The 25626-nt window shown below is 31.6% G+C and overlaps 2 protein-coding genes across 3 annotated transcripts in view; both read left to right on the forward strand.

Moving 5' to 3' along the window:
- The window catches only part of LOC124356926 (ATP-dependent RNA helicase me31b), a 47996-nt gene extending 29533 nt beyond the window's left edge, over positions 1-18463 (forward strand). For both annotated transcript variants that reach the window (XM_046808232.1, XM_046808231.1), the window contains 8 exons: positions 156-231; positions 1847-2081; positions 4688-4831; positions 7713-7807; positions 10014-10265; positions 11295-11475; positions 13836-14047; positions 15838-18463. In XM_046808232.1, the coding sequence (XP_046664188.1) occupies positions 156-231; positions 1847-2081; positions 4688-4831; positions 7713-7807; positions 10014-10265; positions 11295-11475; positions 13836-14047; positions 15838-15909 (1267 nt within the window). In that variant the 3' untranslated portion in view covers positions 15910-18463. The remainder of the gene's footprint in view (positions 1-155; positions 232-1846; positions 2082-4687; positions 4832-7712; positions 7808-10013; positions 10266-11294; positions 11476-13835; positions 14048-15837) is intronic.
- On the forward strand, positions 17038-23105 carry LOC124358207. The gene is made up of 3 exons (XM_046810499.1): positions 17038-17097; positions 21447-22630; positions 22853-23105. Exons 1-3 carry the CDS (start codon positions 17038-17040, stop codon positions 23103-23105), a joined length of 1497 nt encoding a protein of 498 aa, XP_046666455.1.
- The last annotated feature ends 2521 nt before the right edge of the window (positions 23106-25626 follow it).

Genomic DNA, 25626 nt, shown 5'->3' on the forward strand with positions numbered 1-25626 from the left:
AATAAACAAAAACCGTCTTCAAATTGTTTTATTGAGTTACACCTTTGTAATTTTGTTAAAGATGAATAATTAGTATATTTTGCGTAGCGTTAAAGATATTGTTATTTATTCATAGGTATTAGCAGAAGATAAAAATTATTTTAATTGTGTTTCAGAGATCAATCCAAAATGGATGAGATGCTGTATAAAGCAAAGATGAACATTCCTCAAGATAAGAGGATCAAGACAAGTGTAAGTAACCTGATATAATTAGTATAACTACCACGTAACTGGTACAACCTTTTTCCTTCTGTAATTTTGTAACATTGGAAAAGTGTGCAGCATATTCACTTTAGTAAGCTCTGATAGTGAACATGTTAATTATCACAAAACAATATTTATTACTATGAAATTTTATGGTCAGTATTCTAAATTCTTTCTAACAAAGTTTTTACCTATATATCATGATTTAAAACATTATAGACTATAAAATTCAAACTATGAATAACAAAATTTATCGACATTGTAATTATGTTTCAAAAATAAATATAAAATAAACCCGACATAAAAAATGTTTTAATTTCTTAAAGGGCCATAATAATTTCATTTTTACAATCTTTATTGGGAGTTTGATTTCCTAATGAAAATTTTCTTTGTTTTCTTAAAATTTCTTGTTTACCTGAATTTTCATATACAACTTTGTTTTCCAATTCTTTAAATAGGACTAAAGAATGTTTTTAAGTTCTATTGTTTTACATTGAAATGTTACTTTGTAAAAAAGGCTTACACCAACATCAGTTGCATTGCTCTACAATCTGTTTTGGGTTATCACTGTAATATGTAATGCTACTAGAAAATCTAGCAAAACATGAGTTTTCTAGTGGTATATTTTCCAGCAATTTTAAACTAAACATTTGAAGTAGACTGTACAGATGACAATAGCCCAAATGGAATTAAGTTAGAGCAACAAACTACTGATTGCATATTAAACACAATGAATAAGGAGCCAGAATATAGGCCATATTTAATTCAATTTGTTTAGGAATTCAATATAAAACCAAGTTTGTTTCAAACTGTTTTCTAGTTTGGTTTAGATTAATAGCCTACGTCCATGTATAAATCATCATTAATTATGTAACTATAATAAAAATATGTTTAACTACTGCATACCTGCTTAGTGGCATGTAATTGACTGATGCATATATATTTTTTTATTTAACATGATTATAAATTGGAAAAAAATTAGATGCTTATTCCATGTCACAGTTTTTTAACTTTTCTTTTTTATATGATTTGTTTGACTTCATTAATTTTTCAGATAAAAAATTGTTCATAAACCGGTATATTTTCTAAAAGTAAATGTTCTCTTCTTTAATTTGATACATAATATGAGGTTAAGTGGTAGAGAGGACTTTTAAGTCCTAACTTCGCCTCTGTAAATAAAGACATTTTTCATTTCATTTAATATTCTTTTATGAAAATATGTTTAGAAAATATTCTCATGGTTTTTGAAGTGATCACTAAAAATGGCCAGTATATGTAGCATTGTTACAGGTCTCGGGTTAAATATGTTAATATTTGTCCTAACAATTTTGTAGGTTCTTGGAGTCCCATGTGCACCTCTCCCTATCTTATACACCCGTAATATAAGAATAAATATTAATCTGTAAAGTGTTGTGTATGCTGATTTTTAACCTTGGAAATTTTGACATGTTTACTTATAATAAATTGAATTTTGACTGGATGTAAATTAAGTGTGTTTTGGTGTGATTGTGCAGGTGTTTGTATCTGTCACTATACTTAGCTTTTTTAACTTAAAATTTTAATTAGTTATATTTGTTTACTGATAATATACTGTTTTATGTAGGACGTTACGGACACTAAAGGAAATGAGTTTGAAGAGTTCTGTGTAAAACGAAGCCTGCTCATGGGAATTTTTGAAAAGGGATGGGAGAAGCCATCACCTATTCAAGAGGTTACCATTCCCTTGGCAATGGCAGGCAAAGATATTCTGGCCAGAGCAAAAAACGGCACTGGCAAAACCGGTGCTTATTCAATACCAGTGTTAGAACAAGTGGATCCAGATAAAGATTACATACAAGGTACGTTGGTGTACTTGTGTTTTTCATTATTTGTTAGAAAAGCTAATATTAGTTTAGATATGTTACAAATCTGTAGTTGGCCGGCTGGGGGGGGGAGGATCTGTTGTAAATACCATAGACTGGGTGTTGCCAAGGTCACACTGTACTGCAGGTCAGGAAGTTGCAACACCACAACAAAGTATGGCTCATTGAAAACCCAGTGCAGAATTCACCTTTTAACACCTATAAGGCTGAAAGATATATGTGATTTATCATACAAAATCTTATTAAACCAGTTTAGCGACTACATAACATATTAAATAGTTTTCTATGTTAATTAACCTTAGGTCTTTGCACGGTCTTAACCCCCTAGGTCATAATTTTTTAGCACTTTAGAACTTTATTTGTTACATTTTGTCACACTGACAAGATCTGTTTTAAATGTACATTTTTACATACACCTATTTTTTCCCTCTTAAAAAATTTAATTAAGTAATCTGTAATATATTTTCCTGGAGATAAATGAAATTTGTTTTATAATTTTACTAAAATCTCTAATTTCAAGCATTATTTTTGTGTAGTCATAATGTTTTGAAAAACATTTTTTTATCTGCACAAGTTAATAAGAAACATCAAGGTATAATTAGTTTGTTAAATATACAAAAACATATTAACAAAAATATACAAAAAGGTTTAACTAAAAGTATTTTTGTGAGCCAGTACATTTGTTCTAATTCTGTTTAAATAAGGTTTGTATAGCAATTTAACTTTGCTATTGAGAAGTGGCCATGGAAAAGTATTAAAATTGATTTTTTTTAGAAGATCAAAATAAGAATTTTCATGTTAACAATATAATTTTATTGCAGTGTTTGAAAGTGACCTCAAATAAATCAGTGTCACTTAAGTATTGTTTATTTTTCGAGGTTATATCTCTTTGCTATGTTAAACTATTATAAAGTATATTTAGTATTTATTTATGTATAAATCATAAAAGGAAGGAGTGTTGAAAAAATAATAATGTAAATAAAAAAAGTGTGACGGTATATGCTAGTTTATACTGTACTTTTCTGACAAAAAGGTAAATTATATTAAAAATTATGATTTTTCAATGACTGGATATAAACAGTAGAGTTTGTTGGAAAAATTCATGTGTTATTATTGGCACAATAGTAACTTGAGTAATAAATTAAAGTGAGAAGTATATTTTGAGTGAGTGGTAAGGATTTTCACTTGAATTAAGCTAGCTATTAGACAGGACATTTTTTTCGATACTTTGATATTAGCCGAAGGCCACTCTTTTGTTAATAGTTTTTGTTACTGAGAGCCTACAAAAACTTCATTATTAGAAAAACAGACTTTATTTTACTTACTGAGAAAATTGCATGTCATTATGACGATCGGTACTTGTTTTCCACATATCAAAAGGAAGCTATGTTGGCGAGAAGTCAGCCACTCTGTCCCCATCTACTACTTGTTATAGGCAATACCTTTGATTATGAATCCTTCTGAGTTCATAGTCAAGGGTATTATAGCCTTGATCCTCAGAATGATTCATAATCAAGTCAACATGACTTATGGGTGAGGTCTGTAATGAAACTTAATAGAAGGAAGATACAAAATTCCATTACAGTTTCATCAATTATTTCTTTTGCTCAGTTTAGTTCATGCTTTTACAGAAAAATGTTATGTTGCTCTTTTTGTGGCTGTGGTGCTTCTATAACTCCAGATTTTTAAATATTGTCATTTTATATAACATTATGGGCATAATACATACATTATTTAGAGTATAAATAGATAGTAAATTATATAACTAGATAACAATAAATAAAATATATAAAATATCACCCATCAACAAATAGCATTCTATAAATAGTTATATATAAGCAACAAATTTCTAAACATTCAACAACAACAATAATAAATATGTAACATTGTATACATCCTAGTTTTTAACAAAATCTGGTTGACCGCTGAAGTAACTAAAATTTACCCACTCATTCACTTTATTTGTCTCTGCACTGCCTCTCTAAAAACCCTGAAGTTTCTCAAGTTTTCAATTTCATCTGGAAGTAAGTTAAAATAGTATGGAATATAAAACTCGGGCAACCTCTCACCAAACTTTGTGGCCATTCTCGGTATAGACTATTTTGTGGTGAGTAGTGTGTTAAAAATCTTTATCCTTTTTATTTTGTGATCATTTTTATTAAAATTATCCATAATATTTCCATAATATATATATAACTGTTTGGGATTCATTAAAGTTTTAACCATTCATTGTTTCCAAATAATTTTATCAAACACCTATTTTGCAAATTTTTTATGATGTTTAAATGGGATGTAGCAGCTGCGCCCCAAATACCAATACCACATCTAATGTTGGACTCCACGTTATACATACATACATAGGGGTAACTGATTTTATATAGTTTACTGATACAATTTGTAATACTTTACAATACTGAGTGCCTGAGATATATTATTTTTATTTAAGTTTGCAATCATGGTTTTCATTATTTCAAAGAAAAACCTATTGTGGCCAATAAAGTATTTTATACTTATGTAGAATGTTATATGTACTGAACAAATTATTTTTATTTTGTTTATTTATCGTTTTATCTGTTTTTCAGCACTTGTTATTGTCCCAACGAGAGAATTGGCCCTTCAGACAAGTCAGATCTGTATCGAACTGGCAAAACACATGAATGTGCGAATCATGGTCACTACGGGTGGCACAAATCTGCGAGATGACATCATGAGGATTTACCAGAAAGGTTAGTGTAAAAAGTTTTAAGTATGGACACACTGTATGAGTATACTTACATTAGTCCAGCACGTTCAGACCTGTAACAATGGTGAATACAAAAATTAAATAATGGGAGAAAGCGTAATGAAACACATTATACTTTTGGACTGGCAATTTAAATTCCCTGAAGTTCACATATTACCATTAACTCTTAATGTCAGCATTAAAGTCCACAGAATTCACCTTTTGTCAGCGTATACAACTAGTGCAAATGGTCTACTAATATGCATCTCTATTATCAATAACAATTGACTTTGTCTTTTCTATTTGTAACCAGTTTGCAAATACAGGATGCTGTGACAATTGAATTGTAATCCAATCTATGCACCTTAGACTGCATCAAGACATTTACAGGTACACGACTTACATTGAATAAATATGAAAATTATTATGAAAATGCCAGCTAAATTAAAAGTTGCAATAGAATAGCAGGACTGTATGTACTATTGCCTAGTCTCTGCCCTCATTGATAGTACTGTGTTTTTTACTACTTAGTGCTACTGTATCTTGCCCACAAAACAGGAAACACCCAAAACTAGTATAAATTTTTACTGCAGCAGACACTCTTGAGAACTTCTTGTCTTATGTAGATTTGTCATTGCTCAGTATAGGCAAGCAGTGAAAGTGTTAATTACATTATTATTATTGCTAGAATAGTTCAACACCGTCTTATGAGAATAGTTAAATACATCACTCAGTAAAAATCAGAAATGAAGGTGTTAAATTACCCAATGCAGTTCGTGCAGGTGTGTTATTTACTTGCTACATATGAATGCTGGTCATTATGTAATGGTGAGTTATTTAATGTCTTGCTCATCCATAAATAAATTCAGAATATTTCTACTACCAAAATAAAAGAAGTAAGGTAAGGCATCTTTAATCAATCAATCAATTCTTTATTGTAATTTTCCATATACAGAATTGACAACGTCAATATATTATCATAAAAACATACTACAAAACCCATATCAAAAGGCTTAAAACATGATGCATATATAATCATAACGCAATACATTAAATTTAAACAACACTTTACAATACCCAACACAATGACACACCACAATGCACAAATAACATTAACCCTTAAAATATCAATTACAGAATAAAAGGTATTAGTGGTAATTTGTATGTCTGTTTTTCACATCTAGTTAATTAAATAATTTGATTTGCAAGCATTTATGCTTTTAGCATACTTTTCTGATCTTATGATAGGCAATACTTAATCTTTGTCTCTGTAGTTACATCTTTGTTCAACTAGTACTAGTTCCCCATAATATATGTCCATATAATAAATGAACATGAAAAAAGCATAACATATTCTATCCTCATTATATCACCACTGACACACCCTTTTTACACTTTCTCAGCAAAACACAAACCCTTGATACCTTTGAAATTGTGTTGTTTGTGTTCCTTTCAGACAAGTTTTTATTGTCTAGACCAACACCCAAGAGTTTTGCTGCTTTTCAAATTCCATTAACATTTTAATATCCTTACAGATAAAATTATATGCATAGTTTTGTTTTCATTAATTTGTAAAAAGTAATATTCAAACTAGCAATGAGCTATATTAACTTCCCTCTTAATATTACTTGTAACATTATTCTAACAATTATAATTTACTAACAAAGAGGTATCAACCTCATACAGTACGGTGTTGTAATTTATTCTTTGTTTGAAGTTTGTTTTTGATGATTGAAGGATTGTGAAGGAAACAGTATTTTTCCGGACATTTGCCATCATTTGACAGCGATAAAAAACCACTTAACGATGGCAAATGTTGAAAAATCTTGTTTCCTTTGCAATTTATATTACTGGAAAGATCGTTAGTGTTTAAAATAAAAAGAACAGAGCCCTGTCAGACCCTAGCAAGAATGTCCTAAAAAGATGAACACTGACCATATGTATCTTACAAGTATGCCTGAACAAAACTTTAACTGATCTTTATTGACTACATAGAAATCTAGTTTATTTAGTAGAATTTTCATGAGATACATTGTCAGAGGCCTTGCTGAGGTGTAGTAAGATTTGGGTGGAGAGGTCCTCACTGGAAGATGGACCTTTTCCTTTTTTACACGATTAAGGTTCTTGATTTTAGAATTCTTGAAATGTCTTCCCTGCACAATAGTCTAATGGGTGGATTGTTATTTCCTTCCCCAGTTTATAATCTCTGCAGGAAGTAAGCCAACAACAACAACAACAGGTACATTATTTTATTTCTGTTTCTGCTACTATTGAAGTTTTTATGTATGTTTGTGTAATTTTACAGACACAATGTAATTTGTATTAATTTTTTATGGTAATAAAATACATTTGAGTCTTCTGGAAAACTCCTGAATTTTCCCCATTTTTATCAGTTTGGTAATCCGCAGACTTTGGTGGCCATTCACAGGTGTTTCCCAACTTCAGAAGGGTAGATTTATGTTGAGCAATTTTTATTTAATCAGGTGCTTTAGAGGCTCTTGTTTAGAATGTGTATCCAGTATGGTTGGTCTTAGATTTGATAATGGTTGACTGACAGGCTAAAACCGGTCATCCAAGCATCACTTACGATAAGAACTACTGGTGTTTAAAACACTTGTAATTCTAAACGCCAGGCTATACGAAAAAAATTATAAATTTCCTGTTTTTCTACAGTTAAAATTTCACAAAAAGTAGAATTTCCATACATTTGTTGTACTTGTTAGTTTAATTCGATGTCAAATGTATGTTATTATCCACAGAAAAAACAAACTACTTTAGCAATTCTAAAACAGTTTTTGTTGTGCCAAAATCTTTTTATTAGTTTGTGTTCAAATTATTTCAATATACTTGCATGTATTGTAATTAAAATTGCGTATCTGTTTCAGTTCATGTAATCATAGCAACCCCGGGCCGAATACTGGACTTGATGGACAAGAATGTTGCAAACATGGATCACTGTAAAGTGCTAGTTCTAGATGAGGTATGTAAATGTCACCTTACATTCATTAAATTGATAATAGTCATTATAGTCTATTAGAATTAGTATTAAACCTTCACCTTGGTATAAGTGGAGTATAGGGAGCATTCTGAAACTCTTCTCTCTCTATTAATACTATAATAGTTATTTAGAGCTTTAAAGGTTAAGATATCTGATTTTTTACGTGGGGGAATAATAATTACTTATATCATGAGATTTATAATCCTTGAACTAGCCACAACTTTTTCCCAAAATGGCATGTACTTTTTTCGATTTTGTAAGGGTTTCTAATTTTAATAAAGACTCATCTATTTTCCTGGATACAGTGTTTCTAGTAATAATAATTGTTGTTTACTACAAAGAATTTATTATTAAATCATTGTAAATGTATTAAAATAAAAAAATGGTGAAGAATAATTTTTTTCCCAACGTATAGCATTCTTACAGCCTATGTGAAATTTATTTGAATAAATGCAAAATATGCAAGTTTTGTTATATATTTAACTCACAAAATTATCAAAATATTTCAGTAAAAGAAATTTGTTGGTACTTGTTAATGACATCTACAAAAACTACATCAAAAAAATTATCTTATTGCACTATTTTGTGTATAATTATGACAATTTGGATTCTATTGGATGAACTAATTTTTTTTACTAAAATGTAACTGTTATATATAAAATGTTTTCTATGGCAGAAATTTTTTTTAAATTTTTACAAAAGTAAAAACTGTGAAATAAAGGCCTAACCTTTTTTTAGGTAACTAGTTTCCATCAAAAAATTATTTATACGCAAAGTCAGTAGAATCAGGAACAATTAATTCACTAGGCAATGGTTCATCTTAAGTCAAATAAAATTTCATCCAAATCTACCAAACTAACATTGTCTTCTGATTCAGTACTCCAGTAAATTTGTAATGCCACCACTGTTCAAATTAACAATAATTTTGAAATGTATGATAAATTATTTACTAAAAAATACTACACTTTTATAAACATAGGCCAATCTGCAGGTAAAACCTTACACAAACTTCCACATCTTTCACTTCACTTATTTATAAAACACTACACAAACATTTATTTATACACACTAAACAATTAAACATCTAAAAATGAAAATAAATAGCAAACAATACACATATTGACAAATGGTATAATAACAATCAAGATATCTATGGCAACCACACGATGTGTAGTTCTTATCTATAGATGAATCGGTGATTGTGCAACAAAATAGAAATAAAATAATATTTCATCTTCTTCAGTGATGATACTGTTGCTTAGAAAAGTTCTTATTTGTTTTGATATGATTTTCACTACTCCTAAACAAGATAGAGTAAAAAAAAATAATAAAATTTAATGAAGTTCTTGATGACGCATTACAAATTTTGAGATTTTCCAAAACATAACATTTTCTAACTAGATAGTAGGCTCTTGATGTTCCTGAAAGCCAAGTTTACACCCTTTCCAATAACGACGCATACATTCATGTAGAACGTAAACTCTCGACAGGGAATTTTGACAAACATACAGTAATTATTGCGTGTTCGGCAATCACATGAACCAATTGCAATCAGAAATGGGAACATCCAAGTTGAAAATGTTCTAATGACAAACTTAATGGATTGATAGAATGTTTTACGGTATAATATGAAACCTTGGATCATTTATCTTTAAATTTACGTATGTTTTAGTTCAGATCAAGTAAAAATAGACATGGTGTGAGAAATCATATTACAACATAGTTAATGCGTCAAAAACAGCTTAGTACCATTTAAAAATGTAGTTAATGTGTTGATAATCGCTTAAAGCCAGTTGCAGAGTTAAGTTATTACAATTGAAACCTCATCAAGTACAACAGGAAGTAAACTATCATGAGTAAATTAATTATATAGAGAAATCAAGAAATCTGTATTGTTTTTCAAATTTTTGATAAATGTTACTTTTTATTATATTTAAATGGCTTACTCCTCTTTAACATTCTATAAAACAAGTTAATTTAGATTTTAACAAAATTATAAAAAAAAATTACACACATACATAGCAGTAGCTTTTGCAACACCACAATTTTCTCACTTTAAAAGCGATAAATGTGGTGTTGACAGCATCTTAAATTCATATAATATGTCAAATATTTGTGTATTAAATTTTATATTAAGCTTGGATTGATTGTGTTGTTGTAAAGATACATCACCAGTTGTTATTTCCAGGCGGACAAGCTGTTGTCCCAAGACTTCAAGGGCATGTTGGATCATGTCATATCTCGTTTACCTGAGAACCGGCAGATTCTATTATATTCTGCCACATTCCCTCTAACTGTTAAACAGTTTATGGAGAAGCACCTCAAAAGTCCAGAGGAGGTGAACTTGATGGAGGAGTTGACACTGAAAGGAGTCACACAGTATTATGCCTTCGTTCAAGAAAGGCAAAAAGTTCATTGTCTAAATACTCTATTTTCTAAGGTAAGAAGCTTTAACTTTCAAGATAAATTGAGGGTGATCAGTAATCAGCTTCACTGGGATAGAGTGTTAGTGTTGTGTTAACATAGCATTAGCCATATAAGTGGCAACCATCACAAAGTATTCATTTGAAGAGTGCATTATTCTTTGAGGTTGGATATTGAAACTGAAATTTTCACTTATTAGCTGTAATATAAACTGTTAGTTCATAGGTATCACTCTTTCAATTTGTGGTCAATTAAGCGATTTACAACATCTTACGAAAAAAAGTAGGTTTTAAAATTTGTATTTGCATTCACTAACAGCTTAAGACGTACTTTGATTTTAACTGAATAATAATTCTATTTCGGTCAAAAATAAAAATTTAGTAATATTTAAAGTTTCAACCAGCTTGTGAAACATAGCTAAAACTTGCTAATACACCAAATTACAAAATTATCATTTCATTTTTTAAGGTAAGATGTGATTCTAAATGAACAGTAGAAATTAATTAATTTTTGCAGGTATTACTTACTTTTAAATGTTATAAAACTTATTGCAAATATAACATTTAAGCTTTTATAGTTTAAAGTAATTTATATTATTATAACTTGGATCTTATCTTGATTACAACAATATACAACACTACAAAGTTCATATTTATTGCATGTATTTGATAAAGTACTTAATAAGCCTCTGCATGAAGACCAAATTCAGCCTGTCTCTGAAAGATTCCAGTTGTCCATAATGCAACTGTATGTCTTAATTTATGTAAGTGAAAATTCATATTAGTTTGAACATTTAAAGTAATATGTAGTGTACTCATCCAAACGATGGGCCAAAGAATAGTTATTGTTATTAGTTTTTTACAAGTAAAAATTATAATCTGTTCTTTTTGTTGATTTTATTGCATGTAACATTGTATCAAATATGAAGCACATAACATTGACATTCCATGGAAGCTTGTCACTTATAAAAGTTATCCTTATTGGTTTAATATGTTTACATTTCAGTAATTTGGTTTTAACTGTGTCTGTAATGTGTTATTTGTAGTTGCAAATCAACCAGAGCATAATTTTCTGCAACTCAACCCAGCGAGTGGAACTGTTAGCAAAAAAGATAACAGAGCTGGGATACTGCTGTTACTACATCCATGCCAAAATGGCTCAAGCTCACCGAAACAGGGTGTTTCATGACTTCCGTGCAGGGCTGTGCAGAAACCTTGTCTGCTCTGGTATGTGAATATGTATTTTTATTAGTGGGAATCAAGTAGTTCATTAGACATTATTTTTTAAAAAAATTGGATGAAGGAAAAATCCAGAATGGGTCATTCAAATTATTAATGTGTAATTTTTTTGAGCATTTAGCACATTTTATAAGTATGAATTTAAAGTAAATAACTAAGTAAACATATATTTTTAGTTATCAATTTGTAATACCCTTGGAGTTATTTGTCTTAAATCATGGGGCCTGTTATTCAAATGCTATTTATGCTTGCTGATAAAACTTGTTTGGAAACTTACAGCCATTGATCATTCATCTCAAGTTAGTAAAACCCTTGAGTCACAGTTTTATTTATGTAGGGAAAACATAACCCTTTCAGCAACAGTAACTGTTTTAACCAAGCTTATAATTACATAACTATATCATACGTTTCAAAGACATTTGTGCTTAAACAATTTATGAACAGTAATCTTTTTGCAACATCATTTATTATTTGGAGAAACAAAAATATGAAAACATAAGTCCATTTCTTTCTCAGGTGTAAAAATAATCTAACACACAATTGTACACAAAGTTAGTATATAAATATATTATAGCATGCCCAGTGAGTGTAGTCCCTGTGTTGTGGCTCCCCGTAGTTAAGGGTGGCTTAACTCTGGTTAAGAGTGTAATGTGGAGTCTCTATTGTGTCTTCTGGGCATGCACAGTATTCCTGTTGTTTGTTCTTCATCTTGGCTGTGTAAACAAGGCTTGAAGAAAAGTGTTTTCTGAGGAAACTGAATTAGTCAATTAATAGATAGCTTAGAACTACAAGTTTCAGACAAGAACAGCTGTAGTTTGTATTTTTATGAGTAAAGTCAATTCAAAGGAATCCGAGTAGTGGTTACCATTGGTATTTCAAACTCTGTTATTCTGCCCTCATTCTGTATTTTCCCATCTCTTCAATCAATCAATCAGAATACTTTATTCGTAAACATCAAGTACAGAATAGTCGTCAGGAGTAGGAATACCAAAATTGAAGTTACAAGTAACCTCAATTTTGTTTTAATTAATAATTAATGAAGTTTTGTGTGTGGTGGTGGTCAACTGTGCAGAGACGGGTTGTCACTGGAACATGGCTGAAGATCTCCAATTGATGAATTCTTCAACTTAGTAGAATAGTCTCTCTGCAAGCCAAGCCGATAGACGCTGTCTTGTACTGCTTACATTGGGGCCTTTAATTGTCTCTGGTAGTAGGTTCAGAAACTTCACTCCCTTGTAGGAAGGCTTTTCTTCAAAGAGTGAAAGATGGTGTATCATTAGGGTGAAATGCATAGCCTGTCAAGTGTTTCGGTTGTGCCTTTCTATGCCTCGTTCAAGTTGCAGTCTGCAGGCGTAGGTTGTTACAGCTAGGATGTACATGCTGGCCACTGTTAGTTTTTCAGTTTATGGAATTTAGGTCTGCAACTTTCTTTATTTAAATTATTTTACATGTAATGTTAACATAATAAATAAAATCATGGCCTCAGCTCTATGACACCAGTCATATTCAGGGAAACAATGATCATCCCAAATTATATTTGTAAATTACTTTAATCAGTTCCATTTTATCACAAACTGTCATCTCCAGGGCCCATTGTATTTTTTCCTATTGTTTCCAATCGCACTGCCATGAACAACATGAATAATGTTAGTTTGTATTGGTTGTTGGTTGCCTTCAACCTTAAAGTAACATTTTTAAACTATATTCATTTCTGTTGTTTTCAGTGGCTTTGCCATTATTTCAAATTCTTCCTTATTTTTCCATGGAATTGGCATTACTTAACCTTCATTATAATTGCATGTAAACATGACTCTTTAAGTCTTTATAAAAAATACCTGGAGGCTTTGCTGGTGATTAAGAGATTTTATATATTGGAATCAATTGAGTACCGGAAGTTTCTTGTTGTTTTTCCAATTTTCATATAAGATTTATGTACTCACCAAATCCCATTGATAATAAACATAAATTTGTATCCATAAATTTCAGTTCTGAATTTCTAGTGAAAGCTCTTTATCTCCAGAACAGTCTATCTAACTTTTCAATTCATCATTAATACACTAATAAAAATTTAGTTTTAGTACACTAATAAAATTTTTGGTAACTATCAATAGTAAATTATGTTATCTTTCTGTTAGATAAATTTTTCAAGTGAAATATTAGTCATTACTTTTTCAAATATTGAAGAAAACATTCCTACATATTGTTAATACGAGTACCATGTAATTAATGTATGTTATTATTGTAACCAATTTGTTCCATTTTCTTTAAAATATTGTAGTCTTTTCTAGTATTTAAAAAAAAACCATTATTAGCTACTAATATTAACTTTCTACTTTTTTCTGTTTCAGACTTATTCACTCGAGGTATAGATGTTCAGGCTGTAAATGTTGTTATTAACTTCGACTTCCCAAAGATGGCAGAGACATATCTTCACCGCATCGGTCGATCTGGAAGGTTTGGTCATCTGGGAATCGCTATCAACTTGATCACATATGAAGACCGGTTTGCTCTGCACAGAATCGAGCAAGAGTTGGGCACAGAAATAAAGCCTATCCCCAAAGTAAGTGTTACATGTTTGTAGTGTCTGTGTGACAATGGGAAGCTTATCTGTCATTCACTATCATTTTTTAAAGTGAATGACAGTGAATAAATTAGTGAATGCAGAACTTCAGATTTCAATTATCTTTATAATCAATTGTGCTGTTATTGTTTTATGCATTCATTTTTAGAAACGCAAAGAATAAATAATGTACTAAGTATGGATTAAACCAATCATAAAAACTATATTTTGAAAATTGGCTGAGTTGTCCAAACTACCATTTAAAACAGATTTTTCCTTATCAAGCCAATATATTTTTGAAGTCCCAAGAAATCTACCTATACATTAAGAAATGTGTGATGCATAGTCAAATATTACTCTGATTAATTTTCCAATTTATTGTTGTTAATTGTAAGTTGTATCATTAATATTTGTTGTAAAATGTCTACGAGGTGTGGCTAGATAATAACCAGACTGAAGCTGACAACAAACTTTACTTATGGATATTTGCAATTTTGTTATCCTCTTCAATGTCCTCCCTTCCTCGATCTCTACACGGCTCCATGCAAATTTTCCGCTGTGCTTAACAATGCTGCAAATAATTTTCCATAACCCTTTTCATGACTTCCATTACTTTTTCTTTTACTGCTTCAACAGTGTCAAATCTCGTTCCTTTCAAAGCAGACTTAACTTTAGGGAACAAAAAAAGTCACAGGGAGCCAAGTTGTGTGAGTAGGGTGGATGATCTAAGACTGAGATATTATATTGGACCAAATACGCTCACAGCTTTGTGAGCTGAAGCAATGTCCTGGTGGAGGATCCATAACTTTTTTTCCACAGATTGTTCCATTTTCTCTGTACACGCTCACATGGGGTAGACAGGACGTCTGTCCCTCCAGTACCCAATAAATGTGCATGCCATCAGTTTCTTATGACGATGGTGTCTGGCAGTGTGTGTGTCGCCATCGTTAAAACCACTCAAACACTTGGTTTCTAATAAACAGTCATCACCATACTCTTGTAACATTACAAATGTTTTACTGCGGGTTATCCAAGTTTGAAAAGAAAAATGCTGTTCTTTCTGGATATTCAACATTTTTCTGATGCAAAGGCAAAAAGTTAACTGCTTATAACTTGAGCTATGGGAGCTCAGCACAACTCGAGGAGTGGTGGGAGGGGGAGTTACGTGACCTGGCTGTTTCATCCTTTTTGCATTAATTTTTGGCTCTTCATTTATTTTCTCTGACTTTTTTACATAATTGCCATTAAAACTTAAACACTAACTATACCTTTTGACATTTGGAAATGCCTTCTTTAAAAAAGATTCTGCCAACCGTGTACTTTTAGCCAGTGACAGTGTCTTTAAGTTCTTGATCGTCATCGAAACGCTGAGAGCCAAGCTGTTTTTGGAAATTTATCTCAAAGTTCAGAGATTGTGAAAAGATGATCTTGTCAACAAGTTCCGACCTGCCTTTCCTTTTTTCATTGTGGATGTTGATTTGTCCACTTTTAAACAAACGAACCTATTCACATACACTTTATTCATCATCTAAAATGAACGAGCACTTGTAATAATACCTAACTGCCATGGCTAGATGCCAACTGATCTACTGTGCTCGGCAGTGTATGAGAGAGAGTGCTAGCCCCACTACTACCAGCACTGTAAGCGATCAGCAGTTAATTTTGGAATAGCCCTTGTGTATGAGTGGCTCAAAAATGAAATCATACATTATTTTAAACAACAATATAACTTATAGTTTTATATTTATTACATCTGTTCAAAAATTTTATTTGTTTTGTTATTTGTTCAGGTTATTGATCCATCCCTGTACGTTCCCAGACTGCTAGAAGAGAGCATTGAGGAAGCTAACATCAGTAAATAAGCTCTTCATTCCCCTTGTACATAGCCTTCGCAGACGGACTACAATATTTTTCTACAAGTTACAGTGTATGAACAAAAACATTTTTGTGTTATTCATCGAATTTTGATACGATTTATATACAGAGATTTCGTTGTTTCTCTCATCCGTCAACTTTAGGCATAATTACGGTTACGGGCCTCACCAGTGGAACAAAATACTGAGAGAAAACAGGATACGAATTTTTTTCAAATTGTTCGAAAGATTTGGCTTTTATTTCAGTTTTTGATGTTGAACAATACAGTTTAAACTCTGGTTATTAATTTAACACCTTTGGATCTCCCAGAGTTTAAACTGTAAGTAAAAATTAAATTTTTAATTTTTGTGTAATTTATACATGCCGTTTTCTCTTGGTTCTTTTTTTTTTAGTGAAATAAAGTTTGGAAATGTGCATTCATTTCAAGACATCTCTGCAGTGAAATGTGATTTTGTAAATAGTTATTGATTTAGTTTGTTATTGAATTTTATGAAATGAAGACCTTTCAAAGCTGAGTTTTATTGATGATCGATTTGCATTGGAGAAAGTGACTTTTAAAAGACTAACTAATGTTTTTCTCTGTGGTATTGTTTATTGATTGAGATTCATCTGAGAGAAGAATGCAAGTTTATGTTTATTGAGATCCAAACGTCGGAGGCTATTACATTGCAGCCGCCTCTGGACAGCCGTACCACCTTGGCTGTGTCAGCTGCAAAACACATCCACATGTTGAGTTACTAGCCCTCTTAACATGTTTTTAATTAAAACTTCTTTTAGGCAATTGTTTTTGCAAATAAGAACAAATACTAAAAATTTTAAATGCAAAAAATGTTATTTTTATTGATTGTTTCTAAAAAAAAGGGCTAAAATCATGTTTGCTATCCACATGTTAAAAATTTATTTTTAAATTAATCAAAACTATTGGTCAACAAATTCTTGATTTCCTTAATTGCATTAAATGTATTGCTTTATTTTTATTGCACAAATTAAATTAGTTATTCTTCAAGTTGTCATGTTATAAGTTTTTTTTGGATAGCATTAAAAATCAATCAAACAATTTTTTTATCTGTTTAAATGAGCTGGAAATGTTTATTTTCACTTGATGGTCATTAAAAATGTTAACCAAAGTCGCAGAAAGTGTTGGCTACTGGAAGGTGGTGAGCAGTCAGGGAAGAGTAATGTTAATTTGGAGTTATAGGATTTCCTATTTTACAGTTTTTAATTTATTAGAATTTCTTGTTTCAAAGTGTAAAAGTGCTACCACTTCATAGACAACACCTTTGCTACCTGCGCAGACAGTCTGTGCTCCTTATCATCTGGCTTTCGGAAACATTTTTTATGACCTCACAGACAATCGAAAACTAGTTCTTCTAGTCTTCATAAACATGAAAAATTTAAAAAATATAAAAAATGTGGTAGATTAAATTTGTTTAACATCAGCTGTTATTTTTACAAAGATTTATTCATATTGTTTTGTTATTTTATTTCCCTTTATTGTTTAAATTTTGAGATTATTTTAATGTTCAAAACTATAAATTATTGAAATGTAAAAAAAATCTGTTTTATTATAAAATTTGTGAAAACATTGAATACTAATAAAACCATTAACTTACCACAACCATATTGAAGCAAAGGATTTTCCACTGTGCATTAGTGTTGTCATGTTAAAATATGTCAATTTGAAATTATTATAAAAACTGCTTACAGCAAGTAGGTTATGTTGTTAATTTTTATCTAACTTATACAGCATGTACTGGTACATAAGTGGCCTTAAAATTTGTTTATTATGTTTGAAATATAATAAAAACCTAAGATTGTGTCAATACCGGTGAATATTGCTTCGTTATCTTAACTGTAAAAATATTGAAGTATTTGAGGCATTTAACTGCCCATAAAGTCTAAAATGTTGGACAGTCTTCAAAGTTATATTTTAAGTTATTTGTAATACTAAATAGTGTTTCTTGTCAACCACTTTCGATTGTAACATTCAATTGAACTGTAAGTAGGCCTACTATTTTGAGACTAAAACATTACCTCGGTCCAACTGTATTTTGCATGTATTTGTAAAACTTTACTCACATTATATAAACATAGTTTATATATTTCACAGCTCTCTGAAGTTGGTTTGTCAACTAATTTTTATATGCACCCAAATTTTTATTTATATTCAAAATTGTAAACCTATAAATAAGCTTAGAATATTATATAAAAAGAATGTTATTATTTATTGATTTTTTTATTATTTAAGGCCATGAGAAGAAACATAGGATACTGTGCAGTTACCATTATATGCTAAGTGTAATTAGTTGTAATTAACATGAAAAAGTTGTAGCCATAAGTAAACAGGTATGTTGTTGCAAGAATAACAGCTGATGCCTTTAATTTGTTCCAAACTCTACTTTTAAAAAATATTGTCAAATTTAGGATATTATTTTTTTGTTTTATAGCTATTTTTGTCTGTAATATTTTGTTATCAAATTGTCATAAACCAAAGCAGATGTGTTATTTATTTTGTATCAGTAAATTAATTTACCACACCAATATTAGTACTTTTTCTCCCAACCTCTATGACCTATTATTGTAATTTGTTTTCCTTCTCACAGTACACCTTACTAAGTACTACTGTCTGATCACCAGGAGAAAGAAAGTGGCAGGAATGCAGTGTAGGGTGTACGGAGGTAAGTTCATGTGATAGGTTGGATCATTCATGGGGTTGAACCAATTTTTCTGGTGCTATTACCCTCTGCTAAATGTAAATCATCAAAGTCTATGATAAGTAATTGCTGCAAAAAAATATAAATAATTCAACTATTCAAAAACTTGAGAATTAAAGTATGTTTAATAGTACATTTTGAGAAAACGTTAATTTAATAATGTTTTTAACACTGTACAGTAAAGTGCAATAGTCAAATATAAACGGAACAAGACTGTCTGTATTAATTAAAACATTTTTTTTTTTTCTTTGATTTGTACCAAATTTGCTGATTTTAATTTAATGAGTTTTTATTAAAATAGCTTATGGTAAAGTAAAAGCTTTTAAGTAAAATGTTTGTTACATTTAATGTAATAATAAACATTCTCTGTGAATAAGTGTTTTTTATTAATGTTGCATGACTGAAATTTAGGCTGTAAAGAATATGATGAAAGCAAATTAGTTAACTGTATGCACATATTTTATGTATGCATTTAAAATTGATACCATGGATGTTATTATTAATCATATTCTGGTAATGGCCATACTTGTACCATCCAGATCAGACTCATCGAAGGAATCTTCATCAATCTCCACACCCTACTGCACAATGAGAGTCAATAGTATCCTTCAGAACACCATCTTTCTTCTAGTATTCTTCAATTTTCGTTATGTATTTAATGTAAGCCCAATCTTTCTTTGTAACTGTTTAATAGCGTCAATGGTAAGCTCCTTCAACCGAGTTAATCTTATGAAACCCATGACATTTTCTTGTTCTTTTGATCTTACTCCACAAATGGAGTTAATGTCATACCTGTATGATGGTAGCCATTTTAGCAGGATGTCAACCTAATAGACTTTTTCAACTGGTTTATGCTTAATAATTGGATTCAATGAGTTGGCCTTTTTATGACCCCATGTCACATTGAACTCCCTGCCTCGGAAACCACTGTATCGTTACGTATTTAACTGAACTCTTTGTTGAAAGGTTATCAACTTGTATGTATGTTAGGGAGCATTGTCACTACAATGATTCAGGAGGGGAAGCAATAGGTTTTTCTTTTACCCATTTATACAAATTTATTTTATTCATTTGTCCGTGATGGTCTCCAGTTGATATGCTTGCCTGAAATACAAATTCTGCTACATTCAGATACCCATCACTAGATCCAACGCGTATGATGATAGGCTGTTACCTCTATTGGTAGTCCAAGACACCATTTACATCTTTACTTTGCTAACATTTTTGGAAAGTTAGATTTGACTCTACCCAACTTTGTCTATATAAAATATTTATATGTTGTCACTTCTCAGCTTTTTTATATCTTGCAGACACTGTACTTAACTCTCCAGTTAACAATTTCTGGACGTCCGATGAGTAATTTGTGTCTACTAGCACATTTCTTCCACTTAAAACCAATTTTATGCAGTCTCTTTCTTTTAAAGGAAAGTGATTTTGTAATTCACAATGTGGAGCAGTACTCTTAAGGATGGGCTTGTTTTGTGAATATTGTAATCATTTACAATATTCCTGACTACGCATTTGTCAAAACTGTTGATTGTTACAGTCTGATGTTTCATTTTCTATCCTGGGGTTGACGAGGATGAATTACCAGTTTTCTACACTCACTTCTAATTTTACATATACTGCTTGGGGCTTGGGGATTTAAGACATGTAAAAAGCAAACCTTTCAATAGCGTTTGGTTATGGAAACATTAAATGATCTTTACTGTGTATTATTTTTCCACTCTTAGTATCCTTCATTCAAACACACAACAGCATTAAAATGAGATAAACAATTATTTCCATGGAAAACCTCTACTCATGACTAATTTTGAGTGAGGTTGCTAAAAGAAATGCGAGGGGAGTGAGAAGGAGAAGGGAAAGTAAGTGGAACTTCCATTTTCCACTAGTTTTCAGAGGAATCCCACAATAGTCACGATGACAAGAGAAAGCCGCTGTTTGGATGTTCAGTGCAGAGCCAGTTATCACATTATATGTCATGTTCTGTATATCTGTATGCAAAACAGCAATTTTAAGATATCTGATCTAATGCTTTTAAGATAGGCTACCTTTGTCTCAAAAGTAAAGTGTTAAGTAATATGATATTGTCTTTGTAATGTATGATTACACTTGCAATCTTAACAAGTTTGGGGGTCTCACGTTTCGACTATTTAGAGGAACGGTGCAAAGGATCTTCAGGATAGCATCAGGTTGTCTTTGAAAGTTGCAGCACAAATAAAACTATTGCGTGAATAAAGAACATGTTGCAGAATGATCCAAATTAAAATTTGAGCACAGAACAATCTTTATTTAATTCAAATTGTCTATCAATGTCCTTGAGGAATAGGAAAGGGGGTTGTTGTTTTGTTTTAAACTTAATTTATTGCTGGATATTAACTTTGTCAACATGTCCACAAATTTACTTTCCATATTATTTGTTGTTATATCTAATTTAATTATACTTATGAATAAGGCATGTGGGAGTAGTAACTCCATTCTAAAAACCTGGTTAATCTGAACGTAATTTTAAAATTTGCCAATGGATATTTTTATAAAAATATTTCCATAATTTTTTTTTGTTTTATTTTTTTTGGGGGGAGGGGATTTGTAAATGCCCATCTTATTTCATATAACTAATTTTAAATACATACTCTTCTTAATAAATGGTGTATGCAAATTTGAAGTGTGCACAATCTATTTATACAGCTAAATCTAGAGAGGAACAAGTTTTGTACAAAGCATTATAATTGGCGACATAAACGTGGACAACCTAGTTCAAGACAGTCCCTGTTTGAAACTTATGACGCTCTTGCACAATATGGTGTTAGGAGATTATCACTGCCACCTACCAGAGTAACCAGCACTACATCAACATCAATATTGACTGTGTCTGCTCCAACATCCCCTTACCAGAAGTCACAGTAGATGTCTTGACCACAGGGCTTTCGGATCACAACGCACAGCTGTGTTCAACAAATCTGAAAGAATCACCTGTTCCCACAACTTATTCAATTAGAAGACATCTTAATAAAAATAACCTTGACAGCCTGAGTGACTACTTAAAGGGACTTAACTGGGGATTAGTGCTTAATGCACCAGCTGTGGACACTGCTTTTAGAAATTTTAGCCAAATACTTAACTCTGCAATGAACCTAACATGTCCTTATAAAAAAACCAAAGCAAAGCGTAATGCAAGAGCTTGTCACTTTAATGATCCAGAAGCTCAAAGACTGAAGACCGAGTTTTTAGAAGCCTTAAATAGAGAAGAAACCACAGGTTGCGTAGCTGCTAAAACCCAAACAGCAGAAAAGAAAAAAGCCTATGATATGAGACTGAAATATCTAAAAAGGCAAGCAATAGTAGACCGCATAAGCAACTCAGAAAACAGGTCAAAAGCAGTCTGGGACACAATTAATAATGAACGCCATAAGAAGAAACAGGACACTCCACTTGAATTGACAGTCAATGGCAACAAATTAAACAATCCATTCGAAATAGCTGAGCACCTAAATACTTATTTTACAACTATAGCTGAGATAACACTAAAAGAAGCAGGTCAAACTTCAGATATCTCAAGGAAGCCTCAATGCACCACCAATGCACCTGAATTTGTTATTCATAGCACTACACAGGCAGAAGTTAAGAAAACCATCATGGCAATGAAATCAAAGCCATCAGCAGGCATAGATGATGTCTCATCTATCTTACTTAAGCACTGTGTTGATGAAATTACACTGCCTCTGACTGATATTATGAACAAGTCCTTAGCTCAGGGTATTTTTCCAGCTGACCTCAAGATTGCCAAAATAATCCCTATTAAGAAACAACCACAAAGCACAGAAGCTGGCCACTTTAGACCAATATCTCTTGTATCAACCATCTCCAAGATATTTGAAAAAATCGTTTTAACAAGATTAATAACCCACCTCATGGACAATAATTTGCTCAGTAAACATCAGCACGGATTTTTATCCTCTAAATCTACAACCACAGCTATCACTGACTTCTTTGAGTATGTAATTGACAAAATTGAAACTGGAAAAATAGCATCTGCTATTTTCTTGGATCTAAGTAAAGCTTTCGACACACTGGGACATAATTTACTTCTTACTAAGCTGATGACTTTAGGAATCCAAGGCAATGCAATAAACTGGTTCAATAGTTATTTGAAGAACAGGACTCAACTAGTAGAGCTGAAATATACAGCTAATAATAACACAGTTTAACATGCTAGGTCAAAACCCCTCAATATAACAAGAGGGGTCCCTCAAGGCTCAGTACTGGGTCCAGTCTTGTATGTATTGGTAACAAATGACCTCTCAGATTACCTAAAGGAGCAAGCCCACACCACAATGTACGCTGATGACACAGCTCTTATACTTGCTGAAAAAGGCCCTAATGATTTAGATTGTCAGGCTTATTGCTTTCAATATGGCAAAACAAAATTGTCAGGAGAACGATCTTGCACTAAAAGACAGCAAAACTAAACAAATCCTGTTTACAAGAGCTGTAAACTTAACCGGGGGGTTGCCAATGGTGGAAGTAGAGGACGAGACCAAATACCTGCGAGTGATCATTGACCAACATCTGTCCTGGACCCCTCATGTGGACATGGTGTGCAGGAAACTGAGTACTGCCCTGTATGTTGTAAAAATAATAAGGTCTGTTGCAGATCTGTCAACGGCCAGGGTCGCGTATTTTACTCTATTTGAGTCTGTTGTGAGGTATGGTTTGATAATATGGGGAGGGTCAAGTATAGGAAATATGACTAAAGTTCTAAAACTTCAAAAGAAAGCGGTAAGAATATTGGCAGGTCTAAATCATCTTGACTCGTGCAGAAGTGCTTTCAAAGACCTTGGAATTCAGACAGTGGTGGCTCTTTACATACAACAAACCATTCTACATGTATTTAACACTGATTACAATAGACTGGGCGAAATTCATTCATATGGAACCTGCAATGTGACAGACTTCGTCTTACAACCTCATCGACTCACCATGACTACCAAGAAGCCATCTTATGCAGGTGCAAAATTTTACAATCTCCTACCAAGACACCTCAAGAGCATAATAAGAGAGTTAGCGTTGAAGAGGAATCTCAGTGTATGGCTTGCTGACAGGACGTTTTACTCCATCGAGGAATTTCTAAACTGGACATGACATTTTTATCTTTATCCATGTTTTAAACTATATAAAATTTTTACATGCATATTGACACATATTCTGTACTCGATGAATATGAATAAAGTTCTCTTTGATTGATTGATTGATTGATTGTACTGTCTCATCGCTTTCATACATAATATGACATTTGTAACAATTTTTATCATTTTGTAACATCTAAAATGTTAGTATTAATGCTATTATAATAGCATTATATAACCATAACTGCTTAACAAGTCTGAAATTAGGTGAACTCACCCTCCCAAAATGACAAATTTAATTATAGTTAAATTAAAGTTTTCAGTAAATCATGTAATAATCAGTTATAGGTCAAGAAAATGTACATGTTTGTTTCCATTTCATGCCGCTAATTATTTACTTATAATCTTTTACATTATTTCTGAGTACCAATGCTTCTACCCTCTTTTTACACTTGCGAATCTATGATAGTTTCACTGTGCCATTTTCATCTCACTTACATTGTGAGGTCATTCAGGTGTATGTGTATGATTATGCACTGCCTCTCTCTTAAATAAGATTTATTCTTGCAAAATGAATTTATGCACTGTATCTTTTGTATGCAACTAAATTAAATGTTTTCTTACCCGCCTCGCCTTTTATTAGTAAGAATATTTATTCAATACTTATTACTAAAATGCAAACTAAGTAATATAATAGAGACTTGCAACATATTATATATATATATATATATTTATGTATATATTACAGCATTTCTATTTCCCAAGTGTGTGTTTGTACAAGATTCAAAACTTCCATGTTAAACCACTCAGGGGTGGTTCACTACCCATGGATTAAGGCTAAGGTAAATCAATATCTAAAACAGGTTACTGATACTGAACCTATGAGATCGGTATTAACTAGAGTGCTGGATCAAAGATAGTTCTTTGCAAAATTTTGAGGGATAATCCTGAGAACTAAACAATTGGCTTGGGAGCTGTAGCTTCAGAAGCTCGGAAATTGAAAAAATAAGTTAATTAGAAAATTATGCTGAGTTAGTCCTGACATGGGACAGGATCAAGTTGAAAATTAATGTTATCTTCCAAGAAAAACTTATTAAAAACTATGCTGGAATAATCCAGGATTAGACTATCCTTTATCTTCTGTTCTGTTCACATATAAGTCAATTAATAACAATTCTTATCACTTTTGTCAGTGAGACATGGACAAATTTATTACTCAATATTTTCTCAACAAATTTCACCATATTGCTTCTTTTAATTGCACTTTTACAAGCATATACCATTTGTTACAGGTTTATTCCTCTAATTGTTTACTTATTATACATTCAGGATACCTTGTCTACTTACACTGATCAGCAAAAATTAAAAAAAATCTACTCTGATTTCAAGAAGGAATCATTTTACAATATAGTATATGTTGGTGAATATACAAGGGTTTGTATCAAACGTATCTGCGTTGTGGATAGTGAAGAAGAATCTGACAATTACTCTCAATTATTTACATCTTAATCTTAACATTAGTTTAGGCCAAAAACATTAACAGATATGGCATAACAATTAAGGCACTCAAGTTTTGTCAGGAAGAATTAACACATTCCCTAGTAGATCTTGTGAATGACTTGATATCTATCAACGCCTTCCCTGATGCCAGCAAGTTCCCCAGGAGTAAGTTTTATGTTTAAGAAAGGGGATATTGGAAACATGTGCAACTATGGTCAGAATCACTCCTACCGATTATCTCAAAATTAATCTAAAAGCAACCTGTTTCTAATAGACAGACATATGGTTTTAGAAAGTCAAAATCAATCAGTCTGACAATGAATTTATGCGTTGACACAGCCGAGTAATGACATGTTTGATCCAC

This window comes from Homalodisca vitripennis, chromosome 3 (genome assembly GCF_021130785.1).
Source record: "Homalodisca vitripennis isolate AUS2020 chromosome 3, UT_GWSS_2.1, whole genome shotgun sequence".
Classification (NCBI taxonomy): domain Eukaryota; kingdom Metazoa; phylum Arthropoda; class Insecta; order Hemiptera; family Cicadellidae; genus Homalodisca; species Homalodisca vitripennis.